This window comes from Erythrolamprus reginae, chromosome 3 (assembly GCF_031021105.1).
Source record: "Erythrolamprus reginae isolate rEryReg1 chromosome 3, rEryReg1.hap1, whole genome shotgun sequence".
NCBI classification, from domain to species: domain Eukaryota; kingdom Metazoa; phylum Chordata; class Lepidosauria; order Squamata; family Dipsadidae; genus Erythrolamprus; species Erythrolamprus reginae.
In genome coordinates, this window is record NC_091952.1 from 138,428,115 (window position 1) to 138,455,103 (window position 26,989).

The 26,989-nt window shown below is 43.0% G+C and overlaps 1 protein-coding gene across 1 annotated transcript in view; it reads right to left on the reverse strand.

Moving 5' to 3' along the window:
* Positions 1–4,187: 4,187 nt before the first annotated feature.
* The window catches only part of ADCY10 (adenylate cyclase 10), a 253,408-nt gene continuing 230,606 nt past the window's right edge, over positions 4,188–26,989 (reverse strand). Inside the window, exons 32-35 of the mRNA XM_070748580.1 lie at positions 26,234–26,351; positions 25,313–25,508; positions 21,142–21,330; positions 4,188–4,930 (exon numbers count right to left, since the gene is read on the reverse strand). Of these exons, the coding sequence (XP_070604681.1) occupies positions 4,739–4,930; positions 21,142–21,330; positions 25,313–25,508; positions 26,234–26,351 (695 nt within the window). The 3' untranslated portion in view covers positions 4,188–4,738. The remainder of the gene's footprint in view (positions 4,931–21,141; positions 21,331–25,312; positions 25,509–26,233; positions 26,352–26,989) is intronic.

Below are 26,989 nucleotides of genomic sequence, written 5' to 3' on the forward strand. Positions count from 1 at the left end.
GGGAAACACCCATAGTCACGCCTCTTAAACCGTATGGCTCTTTGAGGGTTTGCGCTGACTATAAGTCAACGCTCAGCAAAGCCCTCCAACATCACCCTTACCCCATTCCAGTGGTACAACAGCTCCTTCACTCCCTGGGGGAAGGGAAAGTGTTCGCAAAAATCGATTTAGCCCAAGCTTACCAGCAACTCCCTGTCGATGAACCGACAGCACTCGCACAGACAATTGTCACCCACAGGGGTGCGTTTAAATGTACCAGATTACAATTTGGAGTAAGCATAGCCCCCGGGATTTTTCAAAGCATAATGGAACGTTTGTTGTCAGGAATTAAAGGGACCATTCCCTATTTTGACGACATTTTAATTTCAGGAGAAAACCAATATCAACTCAACAAAAGAATAAGAGAAGTATTACATAGACTACAAGATAAAGGGTTAAGGATCAAACCTGACAAATGTGTGTGGGGAACCAGCAGTGTGGAATTCTTAGGATATAGAATCGATGGGGAAGGCATCCACCCCACTACTGAAAAATTAAAAGCCATCAGGGAAGCCCCAGAGCCACAGAATAAAACAGAATTGCAGGCATTCTTAGGCCTTCTAAACTTTTACTCTGTCTTTTTAAAACAGAAGGCAACAGCAGCAGAGCCTCTACACCGGCTGCTTCAGAAAGGAACCCTTTGGACATGGGGGAGAACTGAGCACGAAGCCTTTTTGCAAATAAAGCAGTTGTTAACTTCCACAAGTGTAGTAGTCCAGTATAGCACTTTGCTACCCGTCAGGCTTACGTGCGATGCGTCCCCATATGACGTGGGAGGGGTCTTGGCACATGTTTTGCCAAATAATACAGAGGCCCCAATTGCTTTCTTTTCCAGAACAATGACCAATACTGAGAGAAATTACAGCCAACTAGATAAGGAGGCTCTAGCGTTAGTGGCTGGGGTGAAGAAGTTTCATAACTATCTCTTTGGCAGGAGTTTTTAATTGGTTACCGACCACAAGCCTTTACTAGGCCTCTTAGCCCCTAACAAACCAACTCCCCCATTTATGTCTCCAAGACTAATTAGGTGGGCCTTGTTTCTCTCAGGGTACCAGTACGAGCTCATTCACAAAGGGGGTAAAACCATCAACCACGCAGATGGTCTTAGTAGGTGCCCAATGGCAGAGTTAGTAGAGGACCCTGCCCCATCTGCTGATGTTTTAATGATAGAACTCGAAGATAACCCACTAACAACAGCAAGGGAGGTGGCTGTGCACATGCAGCAAGACCCAATTTTGAAAAAGGTGGTAAACTGTGTACTCAAGGGGTGGCAAAATGACTCTGTAGAAACTAACTTAAGTGATTTTAAAACCAAAAGATTGGAATTGTCATATGTTAAAGGTTGCCTGTTGTGGGGTGATAGAGTAATCATTCCTGAAAGTCTAAAGACCAAAGTACTCACCATGCTACATGTGGGCCACCCTGGTATTGTCAGGATGAAGGGTCTAGCTAGGGGGCACTTATGGTGGCCAGGTCTGGATACTGATATTGAAAAGTGGGTAGCCAAGTGTGATCCATGCCAAGAGTCTCGGCCAAACCCTCCCAAAACAACTCCAGCAGAGTGGGAACAACCTGCAGGGCCTTGGTCCAGGGTCCATATTGATTTTGCAGGGCCAGTGGGGTCACAATATTTCTTAATAGTGGTAGATGCATTTTCCAAATGGGTGGAAATCATTGCAATGAATAATATAACCACTAGTGCTACAATTAAGGTTCTGCGCCATTTGTTTGCCACCCATGGCTGTCCTGACATCTTAGTGTCAGACAATGGACCCCAATTGACAGCCAGGCAATTTGAATTATTTTTAGATAACTTGGGGGTCAGACATGCTCTCATATCACCTTACTCGCCCTGGGCTAACGGGTTGGCAGAACGATACGTTCGGGTTGCAAAAGAAGCATTGCGCAGGTCAGGCCCTGGAGATGTACAACAGCATCTGGACCAATTTTTGTTAACACAACATATTACACCAAATTCCCACACACACATAAGTCCTGCTGAAATACTAATGGGAAGGAAACTTAGATCCCCACTGGATAGATTACACCCAAGGTATTGTACTCATAATCCTATGTATGTAAATCCTGAAAGACAATTGTACTTGGGTCAAAGTGTTTTTGCAAAGAATTTTGATGGGGGTTTGAATTGGATGAAGGGAACAATTGTACAACAAACTGCTCCTAAAACATATATTGTAAAATTGGAAGATGGTCGAATGTGGAAGCGGCACATTGACCATGTACGAAAGCGCATTGAAACCTCCCCTGAGCAAACCGCTAAAACAGACTCTTCCACTCTAATAGACTGTAACGCGCAACCCGCCTTAATGGACATTCAAATGGACTTATCGAGCCAGGAAGGGTCCTCCAGCGACGTCAAACCATCTTCGTCCTCAGAGGTCGGTGTTGTGCCTGCCCACTCGACTCAGCGGGCCGGAGCCCAAACTAGGCCCCAGCCGCACTGGGGAGGTACAGGCGAACCGACCTCCACCGTTGGAAGCGAGGACTCAAATGAACTGCGCAGGTCGGAGCGAGCCCTGCGTAGACCGAGCAGATTGGAGGATTTCGTCACGTGGCTTACTTGATTAATGTATTCTTGACTAAGGAGGGAGGGGTGTTGAATCCTATGTAAATAGTTGGTTCGAAGTGTTTTTGCTTTAGATGTTTAATGTTTCTGGCAAGTTCTTGTTGTTCTATGGAGTTAATTTTATATTTGGCTTCTCTTAATGAGTTTATTGTTTGGTTATTTGTAGGGTCTTGTTGGAGGGTTTTTTCCAAATTAACTATTCTATTTGTGTGATAGTTATATTCTGCCTTCTCTTCTTTTAATTTTTTAGCTGCAAATGATATTGTTATTCCCCTTGTATATGCTTTTAGTGTGTCCCACAATGTTTGTGTTGTAGTAGGTTGTTTTCTATTTTCTTCCAAGAATAATTTTATTTCTTTATTAATCATCTTTGTATATTTCTCATCTTGAAGTAGGTTTGTGTTCAATGACCATCTCCTATAATCTTTTTTTGTTCCTTGACAGGTTATTGTTATAGGATTATGGTCAGCCCATGTGTTTGGTTCTATTTCTAGAGATTTTATTAATTTATGTAGTCTCTTGCTTAACCAGATCATATCTATCCTTGATAGTGAATTGTGTGGAGCTGAATGAAAGGTAAATTGTTTATCTTTCGGATGTCTCAGTCTCCACATATCTGTTAGATCTAATTCTTCTGTCATTTTGTTAAACGTGTTAGGTAATATAGGTCTTTTCAGTTTACTTTTATTTTCTGCTTTATGATCCAAATTTGGGTCCACAATTCCATTATAATCTCCTACCATGCAGATGTTCGTATAATTAATTTGAAGCAGAGTTTGATGTATTTTTTATAAAATTGTTTTAATTCTTGATTCGGGGCATATATATTCACCAGTAATATTTTCTCTCCTGCAATTTCAATTTCCGTCATTGTGGGGAAGGGAGTAGGCTGCTAGTCCCCTTCGCCAATGCCCTGACATGCTTTCCTGCCTTCCACATGGCCTTCTGCTTGCCTGCCTTTGCAAGCTAGACATGGAGACACTGAAAAGCCCTGTGGAAGGCAGGAAAGCATGTTGGAGCTGCAGACCATGAGGAATAGAGTAGGAAAGGTAGGCTGGGATGGGCAGGGGGTTGCGAAGTAGGCAGCAACTTTGCAGGCTTACCTGGCAGGCAGATAAGGGGCACAGTGCTTCAGGCAGTCAAGCTGCAGAACAGAGACAGGGGGGGGATGGGGACAGGGAGAGTGAACAGTGGCTGGGGCATTGGCAAGGTGAGGCAAGGCATTGGCAAACAAGGTGTCAGCATAGTGAGTGCCCATGTGCCAAGTGGCGGGGAAAGCATGGTGGACAAAGTGGTGAGTGGGTGATTGGGTGGACATGGGCAGCAGGAGCATGAGGACAGGACCAGTTTCGGGGGGTGGCCATCCAACTGTTGCTAGCCGTATGGTGAACTATCTGCCTCCCTCAAGCAATGTTCTTTCTAGTTTTTAAAGACTTACTCTGAAACTAGAACTTCCTTTGTAGAATGGCTATGATTTTCCAAACCTGCTGCCAAGCATAATTATGTTTCTGAAATAGTTCAATTATTGCAAAAGCACCATGCAAAATAGGATATAAATATAAAGATGCAAGAAAATATAATGTAATAAAATCATTGTAAAAACTAGCACTCAATAGTGCACCCTACTCCTTCATTTCTTTTCTAATTACTAACTACTGGTACTACAAGGATGTTTACACTTTGCTTTGAAATTTTACAATGGTTGCTTATATATATTTAATGTCATTTTTAAAAGTTGATTTCCTTACTGTCACTTATTTTCAGTTGGTTCATGTAAGGATAAAAAAATTTGCACTAGGGACATTGTGAAATGCAAATAAGTACACTTTTTGTAATTATTGTCCAAGCATTTCAAAATACACTATCAGTTAAAAGTCTTAAGAGTTAATCATTGTTGAACTTGAGAGTTGCTTTGGAACAATAGGTAACCCTGAAATTCTATAATTCTAGCAAAGAATAAAGCACTGAAATGATTTTTTTAAATAAGAAATTCTAAAAATAGAACATACAGATCAAATGCTACACTCTGGATTTAATACAGGAAAATGTGGAGTTTGTACAAGAGAACAAATAAACCAAAAATTGTTTCAGATGAGATTTCCTGCAGTCAGTTCACTGTAATTCTTCTATGCTACTTTCTGGAAATGGATTGCTTATATCCAGTTCTGGCACTTTCAGCAGGTACATGTTTTTATGAAAAGTTCCCATTTCTTGGGCTGTTGTATTTACATTCCATACAGGGAAATCTGGAACTGCCTTTAACCAAAAATCTTCCATGGGTTTTTTTCCAGTGAACCACCACTCCTAGGAAATATGAAAAGTTGGACAATTGATCAGAAGCAAATAATTATATTTGTCTACATTGTTATTCAAGTTTTCTCTTGAAAGTCTCAATTGTTGGAGCTCTCACAACATTTGAAGGTAAGCTGTTCCACTGGTTGATCGCTCTCACTGTAAGTAATTTTCTCCATATTTTCAGGTTGAATCTCCTTTCATCCATTATTCCTTGGGAAACAGTTTGACCCCATCATCTGTGTGGCAGCCCTTCAAATATTGGAACATTGCTCTCATGTCTCCCCTGGTTCTTCTCTTTGCTCCATGCCCAGTTCCTGTAACCGTTCGTCATATGTTTTAGTCTCTAGTCCCCTTATAATACTGATAGCTCTCTTCTGAACTTTCTCTAGAGTTTCAATGTCTATTTTGTAGTGTGGTGACCAAAACTGGATGCAATACTGTAGGTGTGGTATAACTAAGGCTTTATAGAGTGGTATTAGTACCTCCCTAGACCTAGATTATATCCCTCTATTAATGCAGTTTAGGATTGTATTGGTTTTTTGCCTGCTGCTGCAACCTGCTGGCTCATATTTAGCTGATTGTCTACTAAGACTCCAAGATCCCTCTCAGTCACTGCTATTGAGTGTGGTTTCACCCAGTTTGTATCTATATTTTTGGTTTTTCTTACCTAAGTGTAGAACTTTCTTTTTCTCTGCATTGAATTTCATTTTATTAAATAGGATCCAGTGTTCAAGTCTGTCAAGATCCATCTGGATCTTGAGCCTGTCCTCTGAGATGTTAGCTATTCCTGCCAGCTTAATATCATCTGCAAATTTGTTTAGTTGCCCTTCTATTCCTTCATCTAGGTCATTTATGAAGATATTAAAGAGTACCCACAGAGTCGACATTCTACGGGTCCCGTTGACCAAACAATGTCATCTGGCGGGACCCAGGGCAAGAGCCTTCTCTGTGGCAGCCCCGGCCCTCTGGAATAAACTCCCCCAAGAGATTAGGACTCCCCCCACCCTCCTTGCCTTCCGTAAACTCCTGAAAACCCACCTATGTAGCCAGGCATGGGGAAATTGATATACCCTTAGCTGTTCCGGTTTATGTATGGTTTGTTTGGGTTGTATGATTATTTTTTATAAGGGTTTTTAAAATTGTTTTTAATATTTAATACACTATGTATTGCCTGTTGTGAGCTGCTCCAAATCCCTGGAGAGGGGCAGCATACAAATCTTATTATTATTATTATTATTATTATTATTATTATTATTATTATTATTATTATGTCAATACAACACAGCAAACAAGATCACTATGCTGGATTTCATATTTCATCACCAGTTGGGCGCTTCCCAAGCACCTAGGACTGCATGACGTAGCGGCGAATTATGTTTGCCAATCCCAGTAAAGCAGCCTTTTGCAATAGACAGATGGAAATTTTGTCAATTCCGATGGTTTTTGAATGTCCACTGAGATCCTTTGGCACTGCGCCCAGCGTGCCAAGTACCACTGGAACCACTTTCACTGGCTTATGCGAGTCGTTGAAGCTTGATTTTTAGATCTTCGTATTTCACAAATTTCTCTAGCTGCTTCTCCTCAATTCTGCTGTCTCCTGGGATTATGATGTCGATGATCCATACTTTCTTTTTCTCCACAATCAGGATGTCTGGTGTGTTAAGCTTCAGAATTCTGTCAGTCTGAAGTCGGAAGTCCCACAGTAGTTTTGCTTGCTCATTTTCGACCACTTTTTCGGGCTTATGATCCCACCAGTTCTTTGCCACTGGTAAATGGTAGTTCCGGTGCAAGTTCCAGTGGATCATCTGTGCCACAGCATCATGTCTATGCTTGTAGTCAGTCTGTACGATCTTTTTGCAGCAGCTGAGTATGTGAAAGATTGTTTCATCTGTTTCTTTACAGAGTCTGCACTTTGGATCGTCTGTTGATTTTTCAATTCTGGCTTTGACAGCATTTGTTCTAATGGCCTGTTCTTGTGCCACCAGTATTAGTCCTTCTGTCTCCTTTTTGAGTGTTCCACTTGTAAGCCATGACCAGGTCATTTTTTTATCCAGCTGTGTATCTAATGACAGGTATGGCCCAAGTATTTATAGCCTTGATAGTGTTGCCACCATTCAGTTTGCTCTTACAAAATTTTTCTGGTCCTCTGGATGTAGTCTTTGCTGATAGAAACATAGAAACATAGAAGTCTGACAACAGAAAAAGACCTCATGGTCCGTCTAGTCTGCCCTTATACTATTTTTTGTATTTTATCTTAGGATGGATATATGTTTATCCCAGGCATGTTTAAATTCAGTTACTGTGGATTTATCTATCACGTCTGCTGGAAGTTTGTTCCAAGGATCTACTACTCTTTCAGTAAAATAATATTTTCTCATGTTGCTTTTGATCTTTCCCCCAACTAACTTCAGATTGTGTCCCCTTGTTCTTGTGTTCACTTTCCTATTAAAAAACACTTCCCTCCTGGACCTTATTTAACCCTTTAACATATTTAAATGTTTCGATCATGTCCCCCCTTTTCCTTCTGTCCTCCAGACTAAACAGATTGAGTTCATTAAGTCTTTCCTGATAAGTTTTATGCTTAAGACCTTCCACCATTCTTGTAGCCCATTTTTGGACCCATTCAATTTTGTCAATATCTTTTTGTAGGTGAGGTCTCCAGAACTGAACACAGTATTCCAAATGTGGTCTCACCAGCATTCTATATAGCGGGATCATAATCTCCCTCTTCCTGCTTGTTATATCTCTAGCTATGCAGCCAAGCATCCTACTTGCTTTTCCTACCGCCTGACTGCACTGTTCACCCATTTTGAGACTGTCTGAAATCACTACCCCTAAATCCTTTTCTTCTGAAGTTTTTGTTAACACAGAACTGCCAATACAATACTCAGATTGAGGATTCCTTTTCCCCAAGTGCATTATTTTACATTTGGAAACATTAAACTGCAGTTTCCATTGCTTTGACCATTTATCTAGTAAAGCTAAATCATTTACCATACTACAGACGCCTCCAGGAATATCAACCCTATCCAGGGATTAAGTCCAGTCTTCACTAATTTATCTATCAGCTCTTTATGTGGAACCGTATCAAAGAGTTTTCTGAAGTCCAGGTAGGCAATATCCACGGCACCACCTTGATCCAACACCTTTGTGACATAGTCAAAGAAATCAATGAGATTAGTCTGACATGATTTGCCTTCAGTAAAGCCATGCTGATTTGGGTCTAATAAGTTATTGTTTTTAGGTGCTGATTTATCCTCTTTTTGAGTAGAGTCTCCATCATTTTATCTACAACTGATGTCAAGCTAACTGGCCTTTAGTTACCAGCTTCTTCTCTACTGCCCTTCTTGTGGATAGGCACAACACTGGCCATTCTCCAATCCTCAGGAACATCTCCTGTTAACAAGGATTGAATCAGTCAGGGGGGTAGCACTCTGGGGTGGATGCCATCTAGACCCATTGCCTTATTTATCTTTAATCGTTCAAGTTCTTCTAAGACATCAGCTTCTAAGATCACTGGAGCTGAATCCGTACAGCTGGAAGCAATGCTATATCCCTCTATAGCAGTGATTTTCAACCTTTTTTGAGCCGCAGCACATTTTTTACATTTACAAAACAGTGGGGCACATTGAGTGGGGGCGGGTGGGTGGCTAAAAAATCTTTGGACAAAAAAAATCTCCCTTTCACTCTATTTGTCCCTCCCTCTTTCTCTTCCTCTTTTTTTTCTCTCTCTCTCCATCCCTCTTTCTCTCTTCCTTCTTTCCTCTTTTTTGCTCTCTCTCTCTCTCCCTCCCTACCTCCATGTCTTTCTCCCACCTTCCCTGCCTCTCTTTCTCTCTCTCTCTCTTGCTTTCTTTCTTTCTCTCTCTTGCTCTCTTTTGCTTTCTTTCTCTAGTTTTCTTTCTCTTTCTTGTTTTCTTTCTCTCTTTCTTGCTTTCTCTCTCTCTTGCTTTTTCTCTCTTTCTCTTTCTTTCTCTCTCTCTTGTTTTCTTTCTCTCTCTCTGAGCTTTGCGGCACACCTGACCATGTCTCGCGGCACACTGGTGTGCCACGGCACACTGGTTGAAAAACACTGCTCTATAGTATTATTTTGTAAGGTGTCTTTTGAGAAAACTGAACAGAAGTAGCTATTGAAATGGTCAGTGATCTCCTTATTCCCATTAATGCATGTATTATTCCTGGTACTAAGCTTCGTGATGCCGAAGTTTTTCTTCTTCCTATCACTAATATATCTGAAGAAGGTTTTATCCCCCTTCTTTACAGATTTGGCAATTTTTTCCTCTTTTGAGGCTTTAGCAGCATATATTATCTGTTTTGCCTCTTCTGTCTCATTTTATACACCTCTCTATCAGCTATACTTCCAGACTCTTTATACCTTCTATAGGCAGCCTTTTTTTCATTGACTATAGCCCTTACATCATTGCTAAACCATAGCGGTTTCTTCTTCCTTTTACCTTTAGTTATTTGTCTTACATACAGTCCAGTGACTTTTAAGATGGCCTATTTTAATACAGTCCACTGGATGCTCGCTCCTGCCATTTTATCCCTCCCCTTTAATTCATTATTTAAATATCCCCCCATTGCATTAACATTTGTTTTTCTGAAATCCAATACTTTGGTTGCAGTATAGGATTGCTCACAATCAGTTTTTACATCAAACCACAAACATAGATGGTCACTGCAACCTAAATTTTCTCCCACCTTGACCTCTGAAACCCAATTCCCATTCGTAAAAACTAAATCTAGAATATTCTCCCCTCTAGTTGGTGTCTTAACCAGCTGTGCCAGAGCTGCTCCTGTAAAGGCCTCTACTATATTCTTACTTTTGCATGTAAGGGCACTGGGGATATTCCAGTCAACATCAGGCATGTTGAAATCATCCATAACCACAATATCTCCCTTCACTGCATTTTTTGGGTAATTTCATCCACCATCTTGTTGTCATATTCCTCAGATTGCCCTGGAGGCCTATAGATCACCCAAATTCTAATGACAGAACCTTCTTTATTTTGCATGCAAATCCAGAGAGTCTCCAGATCTTGACATGTATTTTGAATTAGTGTTGTTTTTAGACTTTCTTTAACATAAATGGCTACTCCACCTCCCCTTCTCTCTATTCTATCCTTCCTATACAGTGTATATCCTGGTATGGATATTTCCCATTCATTAGAATCCTTAAACCATGTCTCAGTTATGGCAACCAGATCCAAATTATCTCTAGATATTATGGCCATTAACTCACAGAGCTTGTTGCTCAAGCTTCGAGTATTCGTGCACATTACCCGAAGAACATTATTTTCATTATTAGTTTGCCCCTTATCATCAACAACTACATCTATTTTATTTGCAGCTCCCTTTTCACAGTTTTCACATGACCATGCTTGATATTATCCAGTTACAAGATGCCCAAGAATCTGTAGGCTTCTGGCTGGTGGCACTTGATGGTTTGACCATTTGGCATTTCAATGCCTTCACTTTCAGTGATTTTCCCCTTTTTCAGTGCCACTGTGGCACATTTATCCAGGCCAAACTCCATGCTGATTTCATTGCTGAAGATTCGCACAGTGTTGGTTAGTGACTGTATCTCAGTTTCTGATTTTCCGTACAACTTCAGGTCATCCATATACAGCAGGTGTGAAATTTTTGGTGAATTCCTAGCAGTTTGGTAGCGTAGGTTTGTTTTCTGTAGGATGAGTGACAACGGGATTATAGCGATGATGAATAGCAATGGGGACAAAGAGTCCCCCTGGAAGATGCCCCTTCTGATGTTGATCAGTCCATAGCTTTCATTCCCAACAAAAAGCTCAGTCTTCCAATATTTCATCGCCTTTTCTATGAATTTCCTGATGTTTTCATTGACTCCAATGACTTCCAGGCATTTTATGATCCAGCTGTGTGGCAATGAGTCAAAGGCTTTCTTGTAGTCAATCCAGGTAATGTATAGGTTTGTTTTTCTGTTTTTACAGTTCTCCAAAATCATTTAATCAATTAGGAGCTGGTCTTTCGTACCTCTGCTTCGTCTTTTATTGCCCTCTTGCTCCACTGGCATGATGTCATTTTCTTCTAGGTATTCCTGAATTCTGTCAGCTATGATACTTGTCAGCAGTTTGAACATGGTCGGCAAACATGTTATTGGCCTGTAGTTTCCTGGTATGGCTCCTTTCACTGCGTCTTTCTGTATTAAATAAGTCCTGCCAGTTGTAAGCCATTCATTGATATTTCCTGTCTGCAGTATTTTGTTGAACAATTTGGCCATTTTTGCATGCAGGCTGGTCAGGTATTTCAGCCAAAAACCATGCACCTGATCAGTGCCGGGGATGTCCAGTTCTTTACTTTCTTCACTATTTTTACAATCATTTCAGGTGTTATTTCCAGCTGCTGCATATTGCTCTTTGAGAATTTTTTTTCAAACTCCTTTAGCCACCCAGCAGTTTTGTTATAGTCCTTTTCGGCCTCCCAGAGATCTTTCCAGAACTCTGTTGTTATTTTCACCTCTGGATTTTCAATTTTCTTATCTGTTTGCTGATGCAGGTTCTGGTAGAACTGCCTCTAGTTGGATTGAAATGTTTGATTCTGCTTGTACTGGGTGATCCTAGCTTCATATCACTCAATTTTCCTGGCTGTCACGGTTATCTGTTGCTTTACAATTTCCAGAGCTTCCTCGATTTTTCTTGTACTAAGCCAGTACTTTTTTGTCAAATAGTCTTTGATCTTCTTCTTCTTCTTCTTCTTCTTCTTCTTCTTCTTCTTCTTCTTCTTCTTCTTCTTCTTCTTCTTCTCCTCCTCCTCCTCCTCCTCCTCCTCCTCCTCCTCCTCCTCATTATTATTATTATTATTATTATTATTATTATTATTATTATTATTATTATTAGGCCTAAGACAAAACCTTTTCGTACCCCACTGCTTATTTCTTTCCATGTGGACTGTGACTCCATTCAGGACTACTTAATGAGTACAGTTAGTCAGCCAGTTGGGAATCCATCTGGTGGTGTAGCTATCTATCCCACTTTTTTCTAGCTTACAAAGAAGTAGGTCTACTTTGTCGAATGTTTCGCAAATCTAAGTATATTATCTCCACAGTATTAGTCACAGTGTTGAAGAATGAAATGAGACTGGTTTGGCATGATTTGTTCTTAATAAACCTGTGTTGGCTGCTGGTTATTACTTTACTTGTTTTTAGATGGTAATAGATCTGTTTTTTAATTATCTTTTCCAGTATTTTCTCGGGTATTGATGTAAGACTGATTGGTCTATAGTTTCCTGGGTCTGTTTTTTTTTCCTTTTTTGAAGATAGGAACCACATCAGATAATTCTCCTGTGTTACAGGATTTTTGGAATATGTGTTGCAGTGGCTCTGAGATGACATCTGCTAGCTTCTTAAGGACTCTGGGCCGAGGTGAGCTACTGCCCGGATGGGGGCGGGATGCAGTGGGGTAGCATAAATGGAGCTCCACTCCGGAGCTCCCAATTTGCACAGAAAGATGTTGAAGAAAGTGCAGGGCATTTACTACCAAAGTGTGGTAGTAAAAATTTTGGTAGCCCTTCACTGACTCTGAGATGTAATCCATCTAGTCTTGGTGATCTCTTACTGATTTTTTGTTTATGTTCACTTTTGTTTCCAATTTGTTTTTTTGCAGTTGTGTTTCTATTTAGTTGGACTGCAGTTTATTTCCACATGAAGGCTGATATAAAGAGTGAGTTAAGCAGCTCTGCCTTCTCTGTGTTGCCTGTTCTTTGTCATCCTCTCTCTTTAGTGCAGGGGTCCCCAAACTTTTTACACAGGGGGCCAGTCCACTGTCCCTCAGACTGTTGGAGGGCCGGACTATAAAAAAAACCCTGCGGTTTTCTTAATGCCACCGCCTTGAGGGAGGAGGAGGAGGTGAAGTGGAGCAAGTCCCCAACTCCTTGCCGAGTTTTCTCTTTCTTTCTCTCTCCCTTCCTTCCTCTCCCTTTTTCTCTTTTTTTTCTCTCTCTCTCTTTCTCTCTCTCTCTCTCACTTTCTTTGTATCTCTCCCTCTTCCTTTCTCTCTCCCTCTATTCCTTTCTTTCTCTCTCTCTGTCCCTCTTTCTCTCTTTCTTTCTTTCTCTCACTCATTCTCTTTCTATATCTCCCTCTTCCTTTCTCTCACTCACTCTATCTCTCCCTCTTTCTCTCTGTCTCTCTCTTGCTTTCTTTCTCTGTCCTTCTTTCTCTCTCTTGCTTTCTCTCTCTCTCTCTATTGATTTCTTCCTCTCTCTCAGTCACTATCTCTCCCTCTTCCTCTCTCCCTCTCTATCTCTCCCTTTCTTTCTCCACTTGCACTGCTACGGAGAGTCCAATAATAATGGGTTATTCTTCAGCCTTGCTGGAAGGGACTGAGTTAAAAATTAGCATAAATAACCGGTCCACCCCCTTTGTTACCCTTCCTGTGTCAGTCTAAAAAAACTCAGTCATAGTGAAGGGACATATGAGTAGTTTCTCCTATGACTTTTGCAGTCTAGACTGTTCAGATATTTAATATAAAATGTTTAAAAGATAAATAAATTATTAATACAAATTTATTGCACTAACAAAATTCTCTTTTCTTTCTTTCAGATCCTCGAGGATTCTTGGTTTAGGCGGGATTGGGCCCCTGCTCTGCGGAGTAAGCCTGCATCGTTTCTACCCAGGTCGGAGCCTCTTCCCTGCGTGGGTACCGCTCCTACGACCCGGAGTCGCCAGGAAAAGGGGTCCCCGGCCTGCGCGGCCATACCCCAGCAAAAGCGACTTTTGAAGCCCAGCAGCTGGAAACGGCAGAGATGCAGCCGAAATTCAAATTTCCCGCCGAACCAAGGGCGCCGAAAGCGAAGGAGATCGCGGAACGGAATCGGCGCCACAAACGGCATTTTCGGCAGGCGCGAAAATGGCCCACGACTTCCGCCCGCCATTTTAAAGTCGGCTATGACGCCGCAATCTTCCCCTGAGCGGGAAAACGCCCGGATATCCTGCCATAGTGCAGGAAAGGGCGGAACGAGCCTGGAGGCAGCCATTATTGCCGACTCATTGTGCCGAACACGCAGAAATATTCAATCGCGTGCTGCCGAGTCACGGTCAGGCCTAAATTCCCAGGATGTCGGATCTCCCTCAACAGGGAATAGCGGATCCTCCTGCCACCAAAACCAAGGAGAAATCCCACTCTTCAAAGGCAAAATCGAAGAGTTCACAGTCCTCTTCTGCATTGAAGGAAGCAGAGAGACGTATAAAAGCCCTCGAGGACCAATTAGAGGCACAAAAGCAGACTCCTGGTCCTCAGCCAAACCAAGGTCAGATTATGGGGTCTATGGCCAGTGCTACCCCCACGAGACTCCCAGAGGGTACCGGGTTGGCCACAGATAATGACTGGTCACCAGACAGAGTGGGGGGAACTTCCCATTTACCGGACCTACCAGGCCCTGATATGCACAGGCCTCCCTCCTCCTCGTGGCACACGGCTACACAACCACTGCCAACAGCCACATTCACCCCTACTGCAGCGGGACTCCGTTCCTCCCCAGAGACTTGGCAACGTTTACCTCCTGCTTTGCAGGATATGATTGCCTCCGCTTATTCTCATGGCATCGTGGCGGGGGTTCAACAGTGCTCATCAAACACACCACCACCCCCATCACCACGCCCGCCTCCTCCACAAAGGAATATATGGGCAGCTCCAGCCCCCTCTTCCCCTGCGCATGACTCCTTTCAGGATGATCTAAGGGGCCAGGGCTCAGATCCAGATGATGGCCTATCTGATGATGAAGGAGCACCACCAGAACTTCCTACCTATGCTGGCCTTTTCAGACCCTCAATATTTCGGGTCTTACTTAACAAAGCGAAATTGGCGGTGACACCGGGTACAGAAAAACCCACAGAAGCAGCAACTGCTCCTCAACCTGCCAACAGGGTGCTCACAGAAATCCAAAAGGAGGCGGATCTTATTCCTGCTCCAAAGCTGTTTCTGGACAATATTAAACGACCGTGGCAATACCCGGCTGGAGCTCTGGGTCCAACTGCCTCGGAGCGTAAGTTCTATGCCTTTGAACCAGAACTAGAGAATCTCCTGGAATTTCCGGCTATAGATGCTCCAATTGCAGCCCTGGTGTCCAATGCGCTCGTCCCATCAGAGCTAGCAGATGGGCTAAAACCAGAGGAACGCAGAGCAGAGAGCATAAACAAGAAAGCTCACCAGATGACGGCCTGGGCCCTTAAAGCAGCCTCAGCGGCATCATTTTTTAATAGGGCTTCAGTCCTGTGGCTTCAAGAAATGATCGCGAAATTGGGACCAGAGGATGTCCGCCTACGGCAGGATTTAAACAAACTGCTGGCGGCGGCGGAGTTCTCGGCGGATGCCACTCTTTCCGCATCACGTTTTTCCTCACGTGCCCTAGCAGCAAATCAGTCATCTCGCCGATTGCTTTGGCTCCGCACTTGGCAGGCAGACGCCAAGTCCAAATGGCGCCTGGCATCAGCCCCCTTTGACGGGGCAAAACTGTTTGGAGAATCTCTGGACAATGTCCTCATAGAGGATAAGGATAAGAAGAAGGTGTTACCACGAACCTACAGGCGACAGGACAGGCGTACCACTCCTTACTACAAGCGTCAACCCTTTCGGGCCGAGACTTCCTCCACCAATCCCCAAGGTGGAAGGTCGTACACCCAGGGGTCCTATGCGCAGTCCTCCTTCAGAACAGACAGGAGTAATTTTGGAGATAGGAATAAACATTTCCAACAATCAAGGAAAGCCTTCAGAGGCTCCAACAGGGGTGGTTTCCGAAGAAACAAATGACTCCCCACCCTTTCCAATAGGAGGACGGTTACAACACTTCACCGCCTCCTGGGAGTCTATCTCCTCAGACACTTGGGTTCTCAGTACAATAGCTCAGGGCCTTACCATAGAGTTCATACAACAACCTCCGAACAGGTTTCTACAGTGCCCAGTCATTTTCAACAGTCACAAACGCAACCTCCTCCTCCAAGAAATTCACCATCTCTTGGAAATCGGTGCTATCGAGAGGGTCCCGGCACACCAAGAGGGACAGGGGTACTACTCCATTGTTTTCATAGTACCCAAAGCCTCGGGAGGCTGTCGCCTCATCCTCAACCTCAAGCAACTCAACATATATATAAAATACCGCAGGTTCAAGATGCACTCCTTGAGGTCAATTCTAACGGCAATACGTCAGAGAGACTGGCTGACGTCAATAGACCTCAAGGAGGCATACCTGCATGTTCCAGTGCATCCCAAACACAGGAAATACCTGCATTTTTGTTTCGAGAACCAACATCTACAATAAAAGGCCATGCCCTTCGGGCTATCGTCCGCCCCTCGGACCTTCACAAAACTCATGGATGTTCTCACAGCACATCTACGTACACGCCCTTTACGCCTGATGGCGTATTTGGACGATGTCCTCATACTCTCCAACAGCCCCTCTCGGGCCCAACAGGATTTGTCAGAAGCCATGCGGACATTGGAGTCCCTCGGCTTCTCAATCAACTACCAAAAGAGTCACCTGACTCCGACCAGATCCCTATCCCATCTGGGCACCATCATAGATACCTTGTCCGGCAAGGTTTTTCTTTCTCCAGATCGCCAGATCAAAATCAAGACGGCAATATCGGAGTTACAACGTTCCCGTACAGTACCGCTGGCCTTTCTGTCCCAGGTACTAGGCATGCTCATATCTTGCATAGACATTGTACCATGGGCCAGGCTCCATGCCAGACCCCTACAGTGGCTCCTCATTCCCTTCCAAAGGAATCGAACCAGCCACTCTTCAAGACACATCCCAATCTCACCGGACGTCCGCCGCTCCCTTCACTGGTGGAAGTCGCCAGCCCTACTTCAGGGGTCCTCCTTCTTACCCCACCAGGAAGTAATTATAACAACAGACGCGAGCCTCTGGGGCTGGGGCGCCCACTCCAACGTGGGAGTAGCCCAAGGACAATGGAGTTCCCAGGAACTCACGTGCCCCAACATCAACTTTCTGGAGCTCAGGGCGGTACACCTGGCGCTCAGACACTTCGCAAGACAACTAGAGAATCAGCATGTGCTAATTCGGACAGACAATGTGGCAACAAGGGCCCACATCAACCACCAGGGGGGCACAAGGTCAGGCCGCCTCATGTCAGAGTCTCAGACACTTTTCAAGTGGGCAGAGCAACGTTTAACCTCATTGAGAGCGGAGCATATAGCAGGCATCTCCAATACCCAAGCGGACTGCCTCAGCCGGGCAACCATCGACCCGACGGAATGGAGTCTGGGGACACAACTATTCAGGGAGATCACCCACAGATTCGGGAGACCGGAGGTAGATCTTTTCGCTACCCATCAGAACAATCAGTTACCCAGATTCTTCTTCCGCTTCCCAACCCCAGGAGCGGAACGAATCAACGCCCTGACTTCCCCATGGCCGGAGGGACTTCTTTATGCCTTCCCTCCGGTGTGCCTGATCCCACGAGTGATAAACAAACTGCTTCAAGAACAAGCCGAACTACTCCTGGTAGCCCCACATTGGCCCAGACGACTGTGGTTTGCGGACTTGATAGACCTCTCCATCTCTCCCCCTTGGCGAATACCACATCGCAAAGTAGTCTTGAAACAGGGAGCAGTGTACCACCCAGATCCACAATGGTGGAATCTTTCCATGTGGCACTTGAGGGGGAGAGATTAAGGAAGGAACGGATTCCTGAAAAGGTAATCAATACCATCCAAGCCTCTCGCCGGCCATCCACGACCAAGACATACCAGGCGGCCTGGAGAGCTTACTGCGCCTTCTGCAGAACCCGTGATCAGGATCCACAGTCTCCCTCAGTAATCCAGATTCTGGAATTCCTACAGGCGGGCTTGGATAAGGGACTGACACCCAACACGCTCCGCAGACAGGTGGCAGCAATCGCCACGATACTTAAAATGGACTTTTCCCGCCCAATTTCTCAACATCCATGGATTCGAGATTTCATTAAGGGAGCAGCAAACATCAGTCCTCCACCAATACATCGATTCCCAACATGGGACTTACCGCTAGTACTACACGCCCTAACTGAACCGCCGTTTGAACCTCTGCGAGACATACCACTTCGTCTGCTATCACTTAAGACCGCCTTTCTGACAGCAATCACATCGGCTAGGCGAGTCTCCGAACTGGCTGCCCTTTCAGTCAGACCTGACTTATGTATTTTCCACACGAACAAGGTGGTCTTACGGCTAGACCCCACCTTCCTCCCTAAAATTAACACAGTGTTCCATAGATCTCAGGACATTATCTTGCCTGATTTCTGCACTCAGGGAGTCCATCCACGAGAATTGAGATGGCACAAACTTGATGTGCGACGAGCCATCAAGATTTACATAAGACGAACAAGCACCTTTCAGAAAACGGAATCCCTCTTTGTATCCTATTTTCCAGCCACCATGGGAACGAGGGTATCCTCAAAGACTATCAGTTGTTGGATCCGTTCCTGCATTTGCACAGCATATAAAGCAGGCCCCACCCCTTTACCAAAGGGCATCACAGCGCACTCAACGAGGAGTGCAGCCACTTCAGCGGCTTGGGCGACCTAGGCACCGATCGATGACATCTGCCGTGCAGCAACCTGGGCCGCCCCCAATACATTTATAAAACATTACCGTTTGGACTCTTACGCTTCCACGGAAGCAGCCTTTGGACGCAGAGTACTGCAAAAAGTATGCCAAGCCTCTGCGCCCCTGGTCCAGCCTTCTCCCTCCCTATCTAGTTAACCTTGGGTATATCCCATTATTGGACTCTCCGTAGCAGTGCAAGTGGAGAAGAACCGTTGCACTTACCTGAACGGTCTTCTCGCTGCACTGCAAGGAGAGTCCAAACCCACCCGGCTATTCGGCCCAGGGTCACAGTTCTCTAGTTACGTGTTGGTCTTTTATATATATATTCAGTTGGTCAATAAAAAGTTACTGGTTTACGGTCACTATGACTTCGTTTTATTATAAGACTGACACAGGAAGGGTAACAAAGGGGGTGGACCGGTTATTTATGCTAATTTTTACCTCAGTCCCTTCCAGCAAGGCTGAAGAATAACCCATTATTATTGGACTCTCATTGCAGTGCAGCGAGAAGACCGTTCAGGTAAGTGCAACGGTTCTTCTCTCTCTCTCTGTCCCTCTCTCTATTGCTTTCTTTCTCTCTCACTCTTTCCCTTGTTTTCTTTCTCTCTCTCTCTCTCTCACTATCTCTTTCTCTCTCTTTCTCCCTCTCACTTGATTTTTTCTCTCCCTCACTCACTATCTCTCCCTCTCCCTCTCTATCTCTCCCTTTCTCTCTCTCTCTCTGTCACTCTTTCTTTCTTTCTTTCTCTCTCTCTTTCTTTCTTTCTCTCTGTCCCTCTCACTTGATTTCTCTCTCACACACACTCTTTCTCTCTTGCTTTCCTTCTCTCTCTTGTTCTATCTCTTGCTATCTCTATTTCTCTCCCCCACTCTCTTGCTCTCTCTTTTTCTCACTTTCTCTCTCCTTTCTTTCTATCTCACTGTCTGTTGATCTCTCTCACACACACTCTCTTTTTCTCTCTCTCTCTCTCTTGTTCTCTCTTTCTCTCTTCCTTACCTCTCTGTGGAGGCTGGGGGTGGGGAGGCATGGCACCGGCACATCCGCAATGGGCAGGGGCGGGGGCAGCCACGTCTCCCGTCTCCCACTGCCTATGTCTACCGCCGTCGCCTCCAGCCAAGCCGGCAGCAGTCACCGCAAGTTCCTCGGGCGGGTTCTGCCACTTTCTAATAATCTCTGCACTTTCTACGGCCGCCTGGCTGGGCTGCCCAGAGGGAGTGGCAGCTCCCACCCAAGGAACCTGCAGCGATGGCTGCCGGCGGGAGAAGGAAAGGGAGCAGCGGCCACCCCCGCCCGCCGCGGATGGGCAGGTGTTGAGCCTCTCGGTTGTGGCCTCTCCGCCCCCATCCCTCTGCCAGCCCACAAGGGGATGGGGAGTGCACGCGCACGCACAACATTCAGAATGAGAAAAACCTTCGCCATTCAAAAAAAGAAAAACTTTAGCCAGCCTCGCACTTTCGTCGCTCCCCACCCGCAACTCCAATGCCCGGTTCCATGTAAAATCTCGTGTGCTGCCGCGGGCCGGATAAATTGCCTCCACGGGCCGCATCCAGCCCCAGGCCTTAGTTTGGGGACCGCTGCTTTAGTGGGCCAACTGTTTCCTTGAATTTTTTTTCTTATTTATGAGTTGGAAGAAACTTTTTTTTATTATCTTTGAATTTTGTTGCAAGTCTTTGTTCGTTCTGGTCCTTTTCTGTCCTGATTTTCTCTTTACAAATTCTGGCTATCTGTTGCTACTTGTCCTTAGTTATTCCCATTTTTGTATTTATCTTTTTTTCACATCACAAATTTTTTTTTTTTTCTCCAAAGTAAAAAACAATACATAGTTTCCAACACAAAATCAAGCTTATTATCAAACATATACAAATTTTTCTTTTTACTTTACTCCAATATGCTATGTACTGCACCTTATTCTAGGATACAGTCTTCCTTTTCTCCACACTGTTTCCCTCCCTCAGTTCAATTATCATGAGGTCCCTGCCCTGCATAGGAGACAAGTGACATCATTTTTTCAAAATGCTGCTAAAATTCAGTCAGCTGCCAGTAGGTGGCTCTAGGATTCATAAAAGCATAGAGAAGTAACTAACAAAAAATATAAAACTTCACCTTCTCAATTATTGTTCACAATAACTGATAGATGGATTTTTAACCTGTGGAACAACTTAGTCTCCAAAATACCTGAGGGAAAGAAATAATAGATTGAAACTTATCAAAGAGAAAGAGAGATCCACCCAGAATTAGGAAACGTTTCCTGGCAGTGAAAACTATCAATGTAGCGGCTTGCCTTCAGAAGTTGTGATTGTGCCAACACTAGATACTGCATTTGCCTGCAATAGTACAGGGTTTCCTGCCTCAGCAGAAAGTTGGACTAGAAAATCTCCAAGGTCTCTTCCAATCTTGCTATTCTTTTATATCCACTTTGCTGTACATAGTTGAAATATGATCTAATTGTCAATCAATTTTTTAAATAGGACTAATTTCCTCTTTTTAAAAATGAATTTATTTATGTCTATCCACATACACAAATATATGTAAAAATAGGACTAGATCCTTAAATTTAGTATTCTGAAAGATTATAAATGATAGGTTTATATAAAAATGTTCTATTGATCTCTGATTTATAATCAGTCTTAAAGAAATACCTTGCTAATCTCTAGCCAGGATCTCTCCAAACGATTCCCATAGATATCACTACTGTAGAATCCCTTCTCAAGAAAGCTTTGGCTGAGTTCATCATTTCCAAGCATCAGCTGGACATAAGCCTTCAGGTGGTAAACCCTGGAATAGTACACTGGGCTTATGGAACACTGGCTCATTATCTGGTCCAAATTCTATTAAAAACAATGAATAGTCATGTCAGAATGTTGGGTATGTAACCAGAGGCATAAAAATAATTAAGACAAAATCATAAGGAAAAACAAAATTTTAAAAAAGCATTGCTATTTTACTTCAAATATTTGTAGAATGTCATTTTCTAAGATGGCTCAGTGCAAATAAACAGATAAATATGACCAGTTTTTCTGAGAAATCACCATTGCAACTATTTTTAAAATGTTTATATTTTGTGAAGAGGAAAAAAAACAAAGCATGAGATAAAGTCAGAAGCTGCTTTACTAACTCATTTATGCCATTCCCTACGTAAAGAAATTGATGAATCTAAATGCCTGAAACAATGCAGGAAGTAGGTGGCTAGCAGGCAAATATATAATTCTACTTTTCTCACAACTATTAAATAGACCACTAATAGTCTGTCAGTTAACTGACCTTGGATGATATTGAAATGCTAAGCAATGTCAGATCTAGTTATTTTATGAGATCACCAGGAAATTCCAGAGCCATAGGCTTGGTTAGGAAATCAAACTGACATCCTAAAAGAAATCAGTGGCAAATTACTTCCATATTCTGGCCAGGTTAAAAAAAACACATGAACCTGTTTGCATAAACACTAGGGGCTGAGCTTGATGAAATGGAGGCTTTACCCTAAAAAAACAAAGGCAAACAAAGACTTGCAAAAAGAGAATGACATGTGCACATAAAAATAGGAAAATGATATAGATTGTTTGTTTGTTTGTTTGTTTGTTTGTTTACTTACTTACTTACTTACTTACTTACTTACTTACTTACTTACTTACTTACTTACTTACTTACTTACTTACTTATTTATTTGACTTCTATGCTGCCCAATCCCGAAGGACTCAGGGCGGCTTACAACAACAGTACAGGTACAATAAAAATAAATACAAAATAGTAAAAGAAGTCGAACAGTTAACTGAGGTTAAAACATAACAAACAAACACAAAACAACCCATAAAAAGTTATTATAAAAAGAATATCACGCATATACATTTTTTATTGGTCAAGTGTCACACACAAAGAATTTGTCATTGGTGCATATGTTCTCAGTGTATATAAAAGAAAAGATAAATTTGTCAAGAATCATGAGATGCAAGAGGTTTGCGACTTTTCAGTAATTTTTAAGATTACTGATTATTTGCAAGCCAAGTACACAATACAAAGCAAAAGTGTGCCAAATATGCCAAGGGCAGCTAGTAACAAAGTTAAAAACAAACCAGATTTCCTCTATCTATCTATCTATCTATCTATCTATCTATCTATCTATCTATCTATCTATCTATCTATCTATCTATCTATCTATCTATCTATCTATCTATCTATCCATCCATCCATCCATCCATCTATCCATCTATCCATCTATCTGTCTATTGGATTTATATGCGGCCCCTCTCCGAGGACTCGTGTCATTGTATTGGGCTTATTTATTAAATGTTGAATTTGGTGATGCTTTGTAACCTTCCCAGTAAGAGAATTTATTAGTTCAAAGAAGGGAAATAGAGAAATTTGGATTCTGAGGTGTTCAAGAGAGAAATATCAATAGCCATTAATAGCTTAAATCCAATTAAATTTAAAATTGGCTAATCTAAAAACCCAAATTCCATGAAAATCAATCATTCTTATTCAAACCAGCAAACATACATTTCATTCATCAGCTAGGGGGCAGAATCTAATGGCCTCAAGCCTGATGATACAAATGAATCTTCAAACTCTTGTGGAAGGTGAGGGGGATGGGGGCAGTGCGAATATCTGGGCGGAGCTGATTCCAGAGGGCCAGAGCCCCCAAATAGAAGGCCCTTTCCCTAGGCCCTGCCAAAAAACATTGTCTAGTTGATGGGACCAGGAGAAGGCTGACTCTGTGGTGATCTCTTACTGTTTTTTTGTTTATGTTCACTTTTGTTTCCAATTTGTTTTTTTGCAGTTGTGTTTCTATTTAGTTGGACTGCAGTTTATTTCTGCATGAAGGCTGATATAAAGAGTGAGTTAAGCAGCTCTGCCTTCTCTGTGTTGCCTGTTACTTCTTTGTCGTCCTCTCTCTTTAGTGCAGGGGTCCCCAAACTTTTTACACGGGGCCAGTTCACTGTCCCTCAGACTGTTGGAGGGCCGGACTATTAAAAAAAACCCTGCGGTTTTCTTAATGCCACCGCCTTGAGGGAGGAGGAGGAGGTGAAGTGGAGCAAGTCCCCAACTCCTTGCCGAGTTTTCTCTTTCTTTCTCTCTCCCTCCCTTCCTCTCCTATTTTCTCTTTTTCTCTCTCTCTCTCACTCTCTTTCTCTCTCTCTCACTCACTTTCTTTGTATCTCTCCCTCTTCCTTTCTCTCTCCCTCTCTATTCCTTTCTTTCTCTCTCTCTGTCTGGGGCTCATGCGGCAGGAGGAGGTCCCATAAATAATCTGGTCCGATGCCATGTAGGACTTTATAGGTCATAACTGTTCTGGATTCTGGTTAGAACTTTGGTTAAATTGGAAATAACGCTTACTGAATGCAGGGTTTTATAAACAAAAACTCCATCTTTATTCCTCCTCTCTTCCATATTCAAAATGCATTACAGGCAGTCAAATTCTTTCATCTCATTTCTTCACAATAAATAACAGAGAAACGACTAGCTTACTTTGTAGCCACATCGTGACACATCCATGATGGATTTACAACATTGAAAACTCCACTCTTCTTCTCCGCTGGCACCCAGACATGACGAATAAATCACTTAAGTAATTAACCTGTTTCTCCTCTTAATATTTCTTCCCTAACACTTGTTCTCTGTGTCTCTGCACCCACCTGAACTGCGGATTTAACCATCTATTATCTGTCTCTTCTTCACTGAAGTCTGGACTCATAGCAACATCCTGTGGCTGGCCTCCTACCTGTTCTGACACCTATAACCCAGGACCTGCCACTAATTCATAAACACTATCTGTATCAGAATCTGCAAACTCTTCAATATCTTCCACTTGACCAGGAGCATATACAACAATAACCAACACTTTGAATTGCATCCAGAAATCAATCGGCAGCCAATGCAGCCCACAAAGTGCTGGAGAGACATGGGCATACCTAGGAAGGTCCATGACTGCTCACGCAGCTGCATTTTGCACGATCTGTAGTTTCTGAACACTCTTCAAAGGTAACTACTGTAACGCTCTCTACATGGGGCTATCTTTGAAAAGTGTTTGGAAACTTCAGATCGTGCAGAATGCAGCTGCGAGAGCAATCATGGGCTTTCCCAAATATGCCCATGTTTCTCCAACACTCCGCAGTCTGCATTGGTTGCTGATCAGTTTCGACCTATAAAGCCCTTCATGGCACCGGGCCAGAATATCTCAGGGACCGCCTTCTGCCGCACGAATCCCAGCGACCAGTTAGGTCCCACAGAGTGGATCTTCTCCGGGTCCCGTCAACCAAACAATGTCGCTTGGCGGGACCTAGAGTAAGAGCCTTCTCTGTGGTGGCCCCGACCCTCTGGAACCAACTCCCCCCGAGATTAGAATTGCCCCCACCCTCCTTGCCTTTCGTAAGCTGCTTAAAACCCACCTCTGCCGCCAGGCATGGGGGAACTAAGATACACTTTCCCCCTAGGCCTTCACAATTTTATGTATGGTATGTTTGTATGTATGATTGGTCTTTATATAATGGGTTTTTAACTGCTTTTTTAGTATTGGATTTTGTTGTACTGTTTTACTGCTGTTGTTAGCCGCCCCGAGTCTGCGGAGAGAGGTGGCATACAAATCCAATAAATAATAATAATAATAATAATAATAATAATAATAATAATAATAATAACCACTAGATAAGGAAGGATAGGAAGATAAGTGAAACAATTTAATATCTGCTAAAGGATTTTAGATGAAATTAGAAACTGATTATGAAAATATCAGAGAACTGATTTGACAGTCTACTGTGCTTGCAAGAAATAGGTAAATAGGAAAATAAATTTCTGCATACCCATCTCTGAATTCCTCACCTTTGTTATCCTGCTATGCATCTCACGGACTTTATCAGGCCTCTCTTCTATATATTTTCTCAACAACAGAGTCTCACACTCTACTAACTTACAGAATCCATGGTTAGAACAGAGTGAAGCACATGTTCTCCTCACCAACCGCCTTGCTTTTTCAAATGGTATTATGAATTTATCCCATTGCTGAAGTCTGGCAAACCTAAATGATAAATTCACATGTTAGGCAGGTAAGGAGAGTCAACTCTTTCCTAATGAGCTATACAGGACACCGGCTTTTAGAATGAAAGGACATCAAGGATATATAATATCTTTATACGCTTCTATGGTTTAGAAATCTACTTATTTTCTCAAAAAACAAACTAACATTGCAAAGAGAGAAATGGATGATGGAAGTTGATAGGAATATGGTTTATAAGAGTGAGAGTTAGAATTATACTATCACAGTATCATTGGTAACATTAGTCCATGGAAATCCACTACAGGATAGTTGTTTTATTGTCACACAGTACAAAAAGTTCCGGCTGACCCAATTATTCATTTAATTAAATTAAGTTAAACAACTTACTATCAGGTAACAAGAATTAATTAATTTGGTGTGCAGTAGTGGTTAGTAGTTTGAAAGTGTGTAATTGATACTTTGATTCCTCATGACTTAAAAACCACAATAAATAAGTGGGGTATAGGCAGAAAATTAATTTCTATATCAACCTTTTACGAGTTTTTCACAGAAAATCCAATTTCTGTTATAGTTTGAAATATGTTTCATTATTTTAATCATCAGTGAGGTCAGAGGAAGATTCAGATACATATATTCATAGAGATATTCAGCAATAAGCCATGGATCAACCTATACATTTCTATCTTACAACATAAAAAGGGAGAACTATCATGTCATATAATAGCATTACAAAAAATTAAAGTTACCAAATTGCCAGGGAGGAATACAAGCTCAACATGATGTTGTTCTGAGACATAAGGATGCAGTTTGTTTCATTAGTGAGAATAAAATCCTGGCAGTACCTAAATGGCTTAAAACAAAATCCTGGGAGAGAGAAAAGTATCATTAAGCATGCACGGCTATGATTCCATGTCCAAATGTTCAATAGCAGATAGCAGATAACATATATCAACATTAGTATATTATATTCCGGTGCTGCTGGCAAGAGGCAGATATGGCGGGAGCCACGGAGCTAGCCGTTCCAGGGGAAGGAGAGATCGCTGTTTAATAGCAATCCCGTCTTCCGGCTCCGTGAGCTCAACCCTGGTGACGAATGTAATCCTGGCCCTGGACTCAGGCTGCTGCTACTCAATGACAGGTCAGAGGTAAATAAAGCTCTCCTCATCCGAGATTTGATCCTGGATGAGGAGGCTGACCTGGCATGTGTGACTGAAACGTGGCTGGGCCCAGAGGGAGGAGTTCCTCTCTCTGAAATCTGCCGAGCCGGATTTCAGATATGGCGTTAGCCTCGACCCCAGGGAATGGGGGAGGAGTGGCTATTATAGCCAGGGAGAGCCTTTGCCTACGTAGACTCATTGCTCCAGAGATTGCGGGCTGTGAGTCCCTCCTAGTGAAGTTGGACTTAGGGGTTCAGGTGGGCTTGTTTCTCACGTACCTGCCTCCCAGCTGTACCCCAAGTTTTCGGAGAGGGGCGGCATATAAATCCAATAAAACTTCAAACT